The following is a 14055-nucleotide window of genomic DNA, read 5'->3' on the forward strand; positions in this document are numbered from 1 at the left end:
TACACGACGGCCTTGGCACGGGTCACTCCTGCTTTCTCGCACTTGTCTCCTGCGACGCGTTCCCAATTGGCAGCATCTCCACATTTGCACACACGCGCAAGGCTACACACAAAATGTTCAAAATAAGTGTCACAATCCTTGTTTTTGTGTTCTCTTGTTCCCCTTCCATCCGCAATCAAATATGCATCTGCACTTGCCCAAGCTTTTTTCTACAGTATCTTAGGACTGGCTCTTTCTAAATTTAAATTTGCTTTGTAGGAAAATTTCTCTTTTGTTCTGTTTTACTCCCATGTAATTAGAAGAAGATGTAACATATTTAACTGTCGTATTTGTTAAGGCTTTTGAACCCTTTTACCGCGGTATTTCCTATTTTTGCCACTTGTCGGGTGTCTCTTTTCAGAAGCTAGATGAAATAATGATATTAACAGCACGTGTCGCATGGTGAATTCTTCTCCAACGGAAACCAGTCTTGTTTGAGTTCAATTTAGGCAAAAGCTTTACAAAGAGCAAATTTACCACCTAGTCTCAATTATGCTCTAAGCCAGAAACTATTATTTGAACAAAATGCTTCAAGGAATTGACGCATAACCGCTTATTATAGTGTAGCTCTCCGCCCGCAAAATATACAGCAGCAAAAATCAATAATAGAAATTCAAGGTCAACTCCTGTGGTTGTTATTTTGTCGAAATTATTAAAACACATGAATATGAATCAAATGAAAATAACATTGACTGAAAAAATCGCCAAGCCATCGAGGAAGATTATTATGCAATAATACATATAACATTGCCGCTGGCAATATAACTGCGCTGCGCGTTTTCTTTATAATTAATCCAGGAACTGTCACATTGTTGCAAAAGAAACGGCAAGTAGTTGTATGTAATTAAACAATCGCTCTAGCTGTTATTTCCACTTGTCCGACGATTCCCAGCAGCGCAAGGAGATGTAAAATGATACACGCACGCTTTTCCAACACATCACATCTTGGTACAACATCGTAAGGTTTATTCAATAATTTAAATATAAATTAAAATCTTCTGATTGGTCCAGCACTCCAGTTCGCTCTTTTCTCCTCACAGTCAGTAAAATCTTTTTCCATCGATCATTCTTCGTTTAATTTGTGTTGATCCTGCAATTCAAAAAGTGTTTATTAATACAATTTTAATCTTAGAGTATGACACTTTCTAAGCCAAATGCAGAATTGTGTGTGTTTTCTAAATAACCATTTACAGTTGACGAAATTCGATACGTTCTACCTTTACTCGTATATCCGCTTTCGTACAAAGTGATAAATCTATAATTAACTTGACAGATCGGATTTCATTGAGATGTGTACCGACGGCTTCCATTACTAGCAAGTCTACGCTGGAGAGTAATTTAATTACAGTATTGTGTAATTATAATCACCGTATATTTCGTGTTAATGCTGTGGTCGACGGAAAGTTATTTTAAGGAAATTGTAACAAGATGAACCTGAAGGAAAAATAGTTGCTCTCTATCTTAGTCATAATTCAACAGCAGATTGAAAAGAAAAAAGCATTTTAGAAATATCTGGTTGATTAAAAAAAAAAATATCAGATCGTTGATTTAGTTTTCGATCCGTTGATATTTTGGCGATGATTGGTTAAACAATTTCCCGAAAAATATAGATAAATATGCCAATCAAATCACACAACTTTAAAAGAACTCTTTTTTACTTAAAAAAGCTTAATTTCATTGGACATATCTTTTTTACTTCGTAATTTTACCATGTCACCGCTGCATCGAACGTATATACAGACTGATTTATTGTTGTTATGTCAGTCCCGAGACATTATTATTTCATCAAGACTTATAAAAGTGCACTCGTACTGCTCACAATTTATTCATCCTTCATTCTTTGTCTGAGCAAAAGCAACTGTGTCTGAGTGAAAAGCAACTGTATTACAACACCAAGCGAATGAAGGTGCATAGGTGTAGCAATAATCGTTCTATCTATAAATGATTCATGTATTTACAATAATATTGTGATGAGGGGCAATTTTCTCCTGAATTTTATAAATGGGATTATTATATATTGAAGCCGAAATTAATTGCTCAATAAATTTCAATTGTTTATTATTTTATCATTTAATTTATTTTTTGGTAAATTTGCGTAAGAAACCCGTGTATAGGATTAAAAACTAAAGACTAACCGGTTAAATAGAAGTATTCTGTAGAAAATTACCGTCCATTTACTGATTGTCAGCACAAATCGTACGCAAGTGTATTTTGTGCCAATTAAAAGACAGCTCCGAACCCGTATAATAACGGTTGATGGTCAGTTTCGTTGCAATTTCCTTGCTTTTGTTTGGGACTTTGAAAGGAGTGAGGTGGAGCAGTCAATGGGCCAGCAAGATAAAGAGTATAACTGTTCGGGTCCATCGTGATGACCCAGTTCTGCACGGTGAAAAGCGCGCACGTGTCTTTTTCGCGAGCAAAGCCGTTCACCCTGATAAGTTTATCGCGACCAAAAGTTTTTGAAGAAATAATACCTGCGTTTTCGTTTATTTGACGAAATTGCTGCAACAACACCTGGTGATCAAACTGTGCTCCTGGCAAGTGTTCGCGTGCAGAAAACTGCAATCGGCGTAACGACACTCGGGCGGCAAATGATGCTGACGGCCTGATCGGACACCAAATGGAGGACCGCCGCCGATGCAGCAGCACGCGTCATGCAGAAGTTTGTCCGAACAGTAGCCGTACACGGAGGAATCGCAGTAAGGACAGTAGTTTTGCCTCATCAGCGGGTTGAGGCTCTGTCTGAACAAGGCTGAAATCACAAATAAATACGTTGTGGACCTTGGATTTGAATTTTAATCTGACAAAGTGCTTTCTAAAATGTGATTAGGTTTCTATTTTTCTGGTGGGCTTTCAATAAATTCAAAATGTTTCTGGTGGTTCTGGAAATAAAAAAGTCAATTTTAAGTTGAAATTTAATCAAACCCTTCCTATCACTCATTTCGATAATGACGAAAATTTAGCTTCAGATCACAATTTCCCCATTGATTGATTTTGTATTTTTTTTCATTTACGAAAAAAAAAATAATCAAAATTTTGCTTTAGTGAAGCCGTCAGACTTACACGTAAAAGCTATTTTGGCTAAACTGTGAAAGAGAATGGCAGCCTCTGAAATATTGATAAAAATTTCTAGGTGAAAAATAACATAAAGTCTGAACCCATCTAGGAAAGTTACTTTTATCGTTTTTAAAATCATCTAAATTTCGCAAACCTAGAATTTTGATGAGAAGTCGAGATTTTCGGATGTTTTTTTTCTCAATGGTCTGCAACAAAATTGATATTGAACTTGACATACGTATTTCTCCAACCTTGATACTTGCACGGCTTCATCGCGCAAGGATTGGAACACACTTCTGCATCGTTATAGAGAATATTTTATTAATCCTTTTGAGTTGTGTTGCATAGCAAGTTTTTCATTGCAGTGCATCACGCGAGAGAGTTGCCTCTTTTCACAGTTATTTATGGAAAACGTAAGAAACTAGGAAGTTGTAACAATTTTATCCCTTAACAGGCGCTATAGACAGATACTACTTGCTTTGAGTTTTTTGCCTCACAAATAACTGTTTAAATCGGATTGAAATGTGATTTGAATTTAAGTTCAAATTTATTCAGCACTGGCAGGTCATTTAGATGAGCATCTTGGTCTCAAGACCGGTTGTAGCAACGCTGTAGCAACCTTACGAGTGACATCTTGACCCTTTTCAGAGACGCAGATTTATTTGCATGTACTTAAAAGAACGAAACCAACGGGTGATCATTCGTTCATCATTTAATATACCACCTCTATTTGAATTTAAATTGTTTCATATGGAAATTAAATAACAAAAAAATTATCTGTTTTCAAAACAGGAAAAATAATAGGTTGTTAGTTTGTTGATGAAGTACGCGAATATTTTAAGCTTTTCCTGATACAAAATAATTTTTATTGAATTTTCTGCAGAAGAAATTTGTTATTTTTTTAAAAAAAAAATATTTATTTGTAATCAATCTGTGCTGAAATCCAGTGGGACATTTTAATTGGGTACAAATAAAAACCTATTTTAATAAAGATCGAGCGTCGGATTAAAAATTTGCTCGCACAAATTTCAGTTAATTTTTTCTCTGGCAAAAGAATGAGCATGATAAATATAATGCCAAAAATACCTGTGTATGCCTTGCTACCCTGGAGAACGGTGAAGGTCTGTGCCAAGGCAACCGTGGCACAGAGCAGCAGGGCTGCGGAAACGAGTGCTCGCGTCATCGTGGCGAAGAAGACACTCCAGATATCGGACGGCAGGTCGGCATCCGCGGTCACAGATGCCCCGTTTTCACGAGTCACGTGACCGCAGTACACGGCAGGTCGACGACACCTGGCGGGATGTGTATCAAGAGGCTGTGGGAAAACCCTGGCACCGCCCCAGGGGTTGCTGCCGTCGGGGGACGCTGGATATCAAGACTCGAGCGCGCCCCTTGACGACAGATTTAATATCTATATTTTTATCTTACGGCTGCAGGGGAGGATTTCATCTGAAAAATAGTTTTTATGTTTTTTTTTTATTTTAGATGATAAAAATTCATGCACTCGGCAATCGTCACAAAATCAGCACTAATTTATCCAATGGAGGTCAATGGAGGTGCTATCTAAATGCTACACTATACAGATTGCGTTATATTTTTTGTTTTCTTCTCTCAACAAATGAAATATCGTGTTTTAATTTTTCAATATTTACAAAAGAAATTCTCGAAACCTAAAGAAAAATCGATGCAATTCGAAAATTATTACAAATTAATAAGGGATTTAGAAAATAGCGTTGCTGTATGTGAAAGTTAAAAACGCTAAATTTTTGTCTCGTTCACAGTAACATTTCTGCTCTTTATAACCTCTTCAATTAAAATTAGGCAGGCTTTAAATCCCCAAAACATGGGCCATAATTACACCCTTTCAGAGCGAATAATTTAAAATATAAATTTTTATTGAAGGCCTTGTTCGAATTCAAGGGGAGATATTTTTTATATTTCACTCACCAACATCTTGTCAAAGTCCGTGTATGAGGGAAAATTCGTGCAAATACACTTTTGAAAATAAAAATGCATTAAATAATTTTTATAACTTACTTTAATCATTTTCCTTCTAAAACGACAACATTCGAAAACATTATACACCCAATTAATCAAAAACAAATCTAACAAGCCGAGAAATTCTCTTCCAACACGGTTGGAGGGCATCGAGGAACTTTCATTTATTAAAATTTGACGATCATGCGAAATTTAATCATTCGCACACATGAGTCCAAACATTTTTGGCAAAGCGGTGAAAATTGTTCGCTGAAACGAGCGAGAGTGCACAGCCAGACCTGTTGTTCTGCGGTGACGTCATCACCTGAGGAGCAGCATTGGCAATGTTGCGAGAAGTGCGGCGAGACCTCCTCGCGCCACATGTGCGCCTGATACCAATTTGTTGTGCCCTGCAATATTCATATTAATATTACTCTTTCCGCCATTAATTTATGAAAAACAAAGAAAGCAAGCGGACAGCCGCCGCCAGTCCGCCAAATTAAAAAACACAACAAGGCAGCGAGCAAAAATACAAAATGTAGCGTGTGAGTGTGAAGCCCGCCGCGACGAGTAAGCTGTGCCGCCACGCGTGCGTGTCGAGCGGGTGGCCTGCCAGCCGGTGACGTGTGTTATTTATTTTTTGCCATGAAACAGTTTTATTTTTGCTGTGCTAATTTTTACCTGTGAACTGATTTTATAAAATTATTTCAACAAAAAATTCATTCTTACAGTTTTAAAAAATTAGGAAATAATTACGACAGTTTCAAGACAGATATTATTGCAATTTTTGGGCTGGTGAAAGTTGAAAAAACGCGGACAAACCAGCCGATGACGTTACGTGGCTTGAAGGGTCGTCCGCCAGGGCAAACGAACCGTTGTAACCTTGCACTGGTGGGTAAAAACCAGCAAACGATTGAGAGGAGGACTGGGATGAGGATTGGGCGAAGGTCTCGGGACGGTGGGGCACTGGGTCCCCACCAGGTTCTCTATCATCCAGTGGAAGGCCGATCATGGAGAATAGAGAGGCCAGCAAACCATTGTGCGTGGGGCGGGATGGAACTGAAAATCATGGGGTGAAAACCAGCATGCGATGGAATCGACAAGCAGCTTCGTCAAAATGAGGGTGCGATATAATGTGGCAATAAGCGCGAAATTGTCAGAAGAAAAGAGTCTAGACAAAACAGTTAGAAGATTTTAGCAGCTGAGTTTTCAAGATCAGTCATTTTTTTAAATTAAATATCCAGAATAAACATATTGAAATTACTTGTAGCCGACAAATTCTAGATGCAAAAAGAGCATGATGAAATGTTTAAAAATGACAAGTCGTGGCCTAGTTTACTCACAGGTTTTCTGCAGAATGTGTTTGCAACAGCACTCGAAAATCCGGCTGTATATTCCACAGTTTCCTGCAACTGGGAAGCAAGGCGGCGACGGTGGCAATGCGATTTTACATTTGTGAGGCACGAACGGCATAGGTTCTGAAATGCATATTAAAAATATCCTCAGCTCTCTATTCATTCTTATAATATTTCACAAAAAAAAACTTTTGGAAATATATTTTGAACTGTGTCTATTAATAGCCTTTATTTGATGACAAAATTTGAAATAAACAGTGCCAAATTCCAATTCAATCCTATTTTATTTATTTATTTCTAATTACAAGTATGAAAAAAAATTTATTTTAGCTGTCGTAGTGAGAAGCAGATTGGAAACGAGCTAACTGTGATTAAACATTCAGCTTTAAATAGCTTCTCGAAAGAATTTCAAACGCTTCCGAATTCAGCGAAAATTTCCTCGACGGACTAATTATAAGTGTTTAAGAGGGTCGTTATAAAAATAAACAGCTAGGCGCAGCTCTCTGGCCCGTCTTAGTGCTGGTGCAATTTTCCTAATATGTGTCCAATTTTGGTTATAGTTTAAAACCTCACCTGTGTCTTTGTCGCAACAGCAATGATCGCTGATCACCGTGTCCATGCAGTAAAGTCTCTCTTCCAAGGAACACTTGCCGCATCCGATTGCATCACTCACTCCTGAATATATTTTATTTATTTATTTAAGAATAAGCTATGATTAGAAAAAACCTAACAACTATTAGGAAATATTCATATTTGAATTATTTGATGTAGTGCGGAACACGTTACGTGTTGGTACACCTTGTACATTTTTCTTCAAAGTTTTTGTTTTCATGTCTCTTATCTGCAGTGCAAGGAGGAAACAGAATAGCAGCGCATTACACGATAATAAATATTTGCGAATAAAAAATGTCAGTGAGTGAGACGAAAATTGATTAATTATTTTTAAAACAAATAGTTCAGTGCGTCCTTTAAAATGCGTGTTGCTCAAGAGGATGATTCATCATACGCAATAACAAAAAACTTCAGCTGAGAACAAGTTTCCTCTACATGGCAAAAAAACCTTCTTTAGGTTAAATATGAATCAATCGATCTACTTGCTGTTGAGCTTTTTTAATTTTGCTATTTAATATAAACGCTCGTTAAACACCTTGCCGTTTTTTATTCCTTTTTAAACCAGCATTCGGCTCACTTTGTGGTAGTTTCAAGCCCCGGAAGGAGCACAATATTTCGTAATCAACTTTGGAATGTCACATGTATGTTTTGTTAGAAAACAACAACAAGAATCACTGGTTTTATTTTGCAGTGTCCTCAATCAGACAAGTTTTAAGACGATAATCGAAAATGGAGTGAAAATTCAGTTTACTGTGCGGCATAGATAAATTAAATTAGGGAATCAATTATTTTTAAATTTTATTTTTGCTAAAACTTGAGATATTTTGCGGTTTGGTTATATTTCCTGCGCTCTGCCAACTATTGCTGACACAAAAAACAGCAAATTATTGAGAATTAAAATTCAATATAAAACTAAATGGGCAGAAAGTGACTGAATTTGACCTAATTTACCAAATCTCTGAATTGGTAAAAGTTCACTCACCGAAATAAGCTTGTGAAGAAATTTAAAATTTCCTGACGAATTATTTACTTTTCAATGAGAAGTTCCAATCAGAAAATTGTTCTAACCACTATCTAATCCTCATACTGAATGAATGCTCTACATTAACATAACCTACTTATTTGTGGTTCAAAATCTCATATCAATTCTCAGTCTTTCAAGGAATATTGAGGTAAAAAAAATCTCTAGCATTTACTGAAATTTAAAAACAAGTATGATGCATTTACTGAGTTAGTAATTTTGAAAAAAAAATCAAAGTAAGTCTGTACACTGCACTGACCAAGTTTGGTGGTGTCGAGCTTGAGGGCAGCATCCATGGCCTGTTTTTTGGTGACGATGTGGTCGATCAAGGTGTTGGTACGCTCGTCCACGCCCTGCACAACGCCTGTGACGACCTCCGGGGTGGGCGCCTCGGTGGCGGCGTCCAGGTGGCCGACCAGGGTGGTCATGAGCAACAGCAGCAGCGGCTGCATTTCTTTCTTTCTAGTGCACTCGAAAGCCGGGCAGCAATTGTGGGCCACGGGCGCAAAAGCACACCTCCTCGTTATCACCGATTAGCAGGGGTCCAACACACATTTTTCCTCGCACGCGCCGCTCGCACCGCCCGACGCACTCTTTTCACCGTTCTTTCGCTAATGCTAATTGGTGCCCGCAATTTCACTTTTCACAAAGGGCCGTCGCACACGAAAAGAGTAGTGCTTTTCCAAATTATCGCATTCGCGCAGCACAGCCGGTGCAGGCTAGAAAACAGTTATAAAGACGATTTCATTAAATTTTTTTAATTTGCACAAATTATTTGTTTGCTCCTAATTATGTTTTTGATTTGATTATATATTGACTCATTTCGAGCACTATGTAAAATGTATCAGCCTATAGGCTATAAAGATGTTTATTTTATTTAAAGACAAATTCAATCTTGAACCATGTTTTAATTTAGGATATATTGAGAACGCATTTTATAATCCGCAAGCATGCATTTGTTTTAAAAAAGAGGGGTATGAGCTTAGGATTTTTATTTCTTAGCCCAATTGAACGGAAACCAAATTTAAATTCATTGGTGGTAAATTCTAAGTGTGTTTTGCGACCTTTATCCAAGTTCAAAAGTAGTCCCAAAGCACGAAATAACTCGTATTCAAATTTAAGAGTGCCGTCCTTTTTTGTGTTCGAGAAACTTCAACTTTTTGATACTTAGGAAACAGTACAAATATTTTTATTTTTAGTTAATATCATGACTGCCAAATCTTAGCTTCTAGGCGTCGGACATGCGAAACCGCAAATGGCACGACTCGTCTCGATCTCCCCTTGCTTTTAAATGTGTTAAGGGTGCTTAAAACTTAGCCCCAAATGACTATACTTTAACTCTTATGCTAAAAAAGGGAAACACGGTGGTACGCTTTAATTACGCTGTTCTGTTGTAGGAAAATGAAAAGAAACTTTAAAATTATTAAGAAAATATGTAAGGTGAAAGTGTTATATATAGACAATGAGTGAGTATGTTTTGTGGAACATTTTCGCCACACCAATTTTATCTAAGGGTTGAAAGGTGTTGATGTGAAAATCCTTAAATATCTCCATTGCTTTAGGAGCGGTCAAGACTAGTCGAATGGAGTACAGGTTTTGCATTTCTGATGGTTAGAGGCCGAGATTTGGTAGTCATGATATTGAAAACATCGGCGATATCATTTGTGTTGTTCGAAATAGTAAACACCTCTCTGTAATTTCACATGTACTTTATGGCAAATTTTGAGGGTGCTTTATGATTCCTTAAAATCGTGCTGGATTTGACATTCAGGAAAAAAATCATAAAATGACCTGTAATAACCTTTGACCTTGACCAACGACCCTTAATTTGGTATTCATTCGATTTGAGTGCTCGACGAGAGGAAACCAAAACACACTCTCTGTTACTTCCAATTGTACTACTGGCAGATGAAATTATTGCATTCTATTTTTTTCTAAAACTGATGAAATAAAGGCTCAATAAAAAAAAAATAATAATAAATCTGTTCCGTAATAATGTGCCGAGATATTTATTACATTAAGTGAGCCAAACATTTCTTGCCAAATACTGATATGATAGGCTGATTTTACTGTTTCCTCTGTTATCAAATACAAAAAAATGCTTTGTTTTATTTTTGTTGTGTTCTGGATGTGGATGTATGGGGCACAGTTGCCCTGCTGATCCGTAAAAAACCAAATTTTGAATCTAAACTTGTTGAAAGAAAATGGCAAAATATTTATAAAAGGAATGCTCTTAGCGTTTCCTGTTATTGCTTTAGTTTAGCTTTTTACTGTAACTCCTTATTCACTTGTTTGATATGTTGGTGAAAAGTGTAAACAAAAATTGTGCTTTTTAGTTCAGAAAACCAGTATGAGAATTACAAGATTAAACTTCTTAAAAAGCATTTCACACATTTTTCCCTGAGATAGATAGTTTTCAAAATTACAAATTACCTTTTTCTGTTGTGCGTCCGCTAAAAAAGCGAAAAACTGAAAGTCGGAAGCGCGAGACGGCACCGCCTGCTCCGGCGACACTGGCCAGACGTCAAGGCGTGTGTGGTTTTGTGTGATAAAAGCGACAGGAGCAGAGCGTGCCAGACTCCAGGATGTAAATTTGACGTAGAGACAGTGTGCGCGCTCGCTTATATTATGCACTCTTTGTGCGGTTTCGTTCGCCAAACAAACCACTTGGAGGATCATCTGGCCGCCGCATTTATTTTTATCTGCGCGCACTCACAAGCACACGTTGCCGTGGCGAGTGAGACATTTTTAAGTGCAGCACATGCAATCGTTTTATCAACCTTTAAAATATCTTAAGCTTCTCCTCGGCGCCACTACTTCTAAATTTCAAAGGCAACGATCAATTTCCACTTTTATTCATATTTTATGTAGATAAGTTAGAACAGTAGTTGCTTTATCTTTCGAATTTTTAAATTGTTATTGGCTAGGATTGTAGGTTTAAACGATGTTAAATGTTATAGATGATTTGAAAGAATGGTTATGTGTTTGGTGCTGCTGATGAAAGCTGTTTTTATCAGTTTTATAAAGAATTGGAAAATATTTAACAAAAACTGGAATGGAAAACTATAAATGAAAGAAAGATTCACACGATAAAATTTCACAATGTTGCATTTTTTTAAAGAAAATCTTAGCAAATAATTTACAACGCTTTCTTCATTTGCATTTTATTTTCAACAATATAACTCAGCAAAATTTATCTAAAAAAAAAATCGGTGAGTTAATATTTTAAATGAAGTACAATTTTAAAAGTATGGAGTGCCGCAACAGCAGTCGATGGCAAATCTGTATTCGCCGCAGAGTTCTCGTGGGTTGAGAGGACACTGCAGCCAATCCGGACAAATGACAGGGAGGCGCTCTGCAAAATTTGAGACATTGCTATATATAGGAAGTAAATCGAGTCCATGCGAAATTTACCGTAAAATCGCGCACATCCGCAGCAGTAGCCATGAACCACTGCGGTGTCGACGGAGCAATCAATGGGGCAAAGGGGAATTTCAGGGCACCCGTGGCCAAATATGCGGCGGATAACTCCTAAATAATATCTTTAAACAAGCAACAAATTAAAATTATTTAAATTCCATACCAAAAAATCCACGAGTTTTCTTGTCCTGGTTTCCAGCTAACGTCCTGGTGTCTGTCTGTGGTGCTGCCAATGACTCATGAACAACAATTGCGCAAATTAATGCGATAACGAAAATTTTGGAGAGCATTTTAGGCTAGCTTTTTCTTCTAGAATTTGTTAAAGAAACCAATCTGTTTTTCATTTGCTGCTCGTATTTATATAAGGAAGAGAGGAAGATAAAGAATATTCTCCGTTTTTCTCATCAAAAATGGGGGACGTTAATTTAATGGACGGAATCAAATATATCTTCTTTGGAAACATGTTTTTGTAGAAAATTGTAAGATTATAACCCATTATTTCGATAAAGTTAATTTACTGTACACATTATTTGATTAGTCATATAAGCATTTATTTTTCTAGAAGTTTCATACAGTGAAGAGAATAAGAGGAAGAATTAAAATGACGAAAATATCATGAAAATAATTTTGAATAAATAAAGGCAATTGACTTGCTAAATGAATGGATTAAAAACTTGCATAATATTTTATTGGTTTATTTTTTTAATTTGGAATCTTGATACACGACAAGATAGTTTTTAGTATAATTGACATTGCAAAAAGTGCAATCATATATTCATTATTTATAACTGGTTTCCCAAATTAAAGTATATATATTATTGAGTAAAAGTACAATCTTCGACCACCACTTTTTTCGGTACAATGTTATTCTCATAGAAAAATCAAGTAGTGTAAATAATCGAGAAGTGTGCGAAAAAGATAATACGTTTAGCTTTTATTAGGAATAATATATTTTTACTTTTAACCTCTTTCCCGGGTTTAGATTATTTGAAATGATCTCAAAGTCAGCGAGCCAATCAAATTCGAGCTTGGTCTAAAGAACATTATAACAGACACGCCTACCACACACAATGTTGTTTACCACACCACACCACGCTTGTTTATGTTGTAAAAGCATGTACTGCGATTGTGTTGAATTCGCTAAATTACCTTTAAAAAGAGTTTTTATAAAAAATTGAAATCATGTCGTGTTCAGATGAAGACATGGATGATGAGCGGGTAAGTGCCGTGACCAATATTATTTTCCAATAAAGTTAACCATGATGTATTTTTTGTGCATTTTATTGTCATATTTCTCTTCTCTTTTCTGTCACGAATTTTAACTCCATTTGTCTAAATTTAATAAATTTTCACAGACTGCAATCCGTAAAGAGTTGTCACACATGACTATGGAGGAATTGCTCAATCTGAAAGAGCGATTGGGCTCCAAAAAGTACGATGAAGCCATGTTTGGAGCCTCAGGTTCAAGGAGCAGGAATATTGACCCGAATAGAAGTTTCAAAAGGGCAAATAAAAACAGGCAAGCCTCTTATATGCTAATTAATTTATTTAATTCAAAAATTCCTCTGGGTTCAATTGCAGACCGAGGGAAATGTCGTCAAAAATTAAAGTGGCGCCGATTTTTGACAGCACAGAACTTCCTAAAAAGCCCAAGTTCCAGCCCAGGGATCCAAGATTTGACTCTCTTTGTGGACAATTTGATGAGAAGGTATGAATATCTTAAATTTGGCATATATTATCCAACTGAAAGCAAATCTTGATGATTGCAGGTGTTTAAGAAAGCTTACGGATTTGTGAATCATATTAAGGAGAATGAGAAACTGCAATTGAAGGAAGAGTTGAAACACGAAACCAACCAGAAGAGAAAGGAAGAAATCAAATATTTGATCCAGAGATTGGTAAGACTTTTAATTTTTGCTGTAAAGCTTTAGATTAATAAAAATAATAACAACCAGGAAAACCAAGAGCGGGAATTGAAGATTCAAAAGGCTAAGGAAGAAAAGGAAAAGCAAGAAAAGAAAGAGCGATTGGAAATGGCAAAGAGAGGAGAGAAACCGGTTTACCTCAGCAAATGTAATACAATATTTCAATTCTCTTGTAGATCTTTTCTAAATTCGTTTTAAACTTTGTAGCTGAGCGGAAAACTAAAGAACTTGTCGAGAGGTTTGAAGAGCTCAAGAAGTCAGGAAAGATCAGCAAACATATTGAGAAGCAAAGGAAGAAGAGAGTCCATCAAGACAGAAAGAAATTCAAAATGTTGAAAAATAAAGAATAGTGCTAACTCTGTTAACAAAAATTCACCAACTGCATTCAATAATTTTCTTCTGAAGAAGACCACACAGCTCCTCAGATATTACATTAAGTTTCCAAGTTGCACTCTAATGCTAACTTCATTGATGTGCAATTAATTGTTCAAATTTCATAACGCAGTATCTCTTTTTCAACACATTAAAAAAAGAAATGAGCACTTGTGCTAGTCAAGATGAATCCAGTGAAATTGAAATCCATTCGAGAAATTTTTTATTTAAATTATTGCCTCTAAGGAGAGTAAAGGTACTCTCCTTAATTGCCTCT

At 36.4% G+C, this 14055-nt stretch overlaps 3 protein-coding genes across 4 annotated transcripts; 1 reads left to right on the plus strand and 2 right to left on the minus strand.

Moving 5' to 3' along the window:
- Nucleotides 1-965: 965 nt before the first annotated feature.
- On the minus strand, nucleotides 966-4320 carry LOC135940238 (uncharacterized). Its single transcript, XM_065485043.1, has 3 exons — nucleotides 4183-4320; nucleotides 2514-2791; nucleotides 966-1129 (listed from the first exon to the last, which is right to left on the minus strand). The coding sequence occupies exons 1-2, from the start codon at nucleotides 4277-4279 to the stop codon at nucleotides 2526-2528; spliced, it is 363 nt and encodes a 120-aa protein (XP_065341115.1). The 5' UTR covers nucleotides 4280-4320; the 3' UTR covers nucleotides 966-1129; nucleotides 2514-2525.
- Nucleotides 4321-5116: 796 nt separating this feature from the next.
- On the minus strand, nucleotides 5117-10851 carry LOC135940237 (uncharacterized). Of its 2 annotated transcripts, XM_065485041.1 has the most exons (6): nucleotides 10495-10851; nucleotides 8321-8780; nucleotides 7002-7103; nucleotides 6417-6551; nucleotides 5896-6132; nucleotides 5117-5483 (listed from the first exon to the last, which is right to left on the minus strand). In XM_065485041.1, exons 2-6 carry the CDS (start codon nucleotides 8511-8513, stop codon nucleotides 5395-5397), a joined length of 756 nt encoding a protein of 251 aa, XP_065341113.1. In that variant the 5' UTR covers nucleotides 8514-8780; nucleotides 10495-10851; the 3' UTR covers nucleotides 5117-5394. The 2 variants fall into 2 exon arrangements, with proteins under 2 accessions (XP_065341113.1, XP_065341114.1); XM_065485042.1 differs by lacking the exon at nucleotides 5896-6132 and having other exon boundaries at nucleotides 10495-10845.
- A 1711-nt stretch (nucleotides 10852-12562) lies between these two features.
- On the plus strand, nucleotides 12563-13780 carry LOC135939049 (ribosomal RNA processing protein 36 homolog). Its single transcript, XM_065483192.1, has 6 exons — nucleotides 12563-12699; nucleotides 12837-13000; nucleotides 13063-13189; nucleotides 13251-13379; nucleotides 13437-13554; nucleotides 13614-13780. Exons 1-6 carry the CDS (start codon nucleotides 12664-12666, stop codon nucleotides 13754-13756), a joined length of 717 nt encoding a protein of 238 aa, XP_065339264.1. The 5' UTR covers nucleotides 12563-12663; the 3' UTR covers nucleotides 13757-13780.
- Nucleotides 13781-14055: the final 275 nt, after the last annotated feature.

Source organism: Cloeon dipterum, chromosome 3 (assembly GCF_949628265.1).
Source record: "Cloeon dipterum chromosome 3, ieCloDipt1.1, whole genome shotgun sequence".
In the NCBI taxonomy this organism is placed as follows: Eukaryota; Metazoa; Arthropoda; class Insecta; order Ephemeroptera; family Baetidae; genus Cloeon; species Cloeon dipterum.

Coding starts and splice junctions, on each gene's coding strand:
- LOC135940237 (XM_065485041.1), bottom strand. CDS start 8,513: ATGCAGCCGCTGCTGCTGTTGCTCATGACCACCCTGGTCGGCCACCTG. Junction 7,104..8,320: donor GCTCGACACCACCAAACTTG/GTCAGTGCAGTG, acceptor AAATATATTCAG/GAGTGAGTGATGCAATCGGA. Junction 6,552..7,001: donor CTGTTGCGACAAAGACACAG/GTGAGGTTTTAA, acceptor TATGCATTTCAG/AACCTATGCCGTTCGTGCCT.
- LOC135939049 (XM_065483192.1), top strand. CDS start 12,664: ATGTCGTGTTCAGATGAAGACATGGATGATGAGCGG. Junction 12,700..12,836: donor AAGACATGGATGATGAGCGG/GTAAGTGCCGTG, acceptor AAATTTTCACAG/ACTGCAATCCGTAAAGAGTT. Junction 13,380..13,436: donor AATATTTGATCCAGAGATTG/GTAAGACTTTTA, acceptor AATAACAACCAG/GAAAACCAAGAGCGGGAATT.
- LOC135940238 (XM_065485043.1), bottom strand. CDS start 4,279: ATGACGCGAGCACTCGTTTCCGCAGCCCTGCTGCTCTGTGCCACGGTT. Junction 2,792..4,182: donor GGGTAGCAAGGCATACACAG/GTATTTTTGGCA, acceptor TTGTGATTTCAG/CCTTGTTCAGACAGAGCCTC.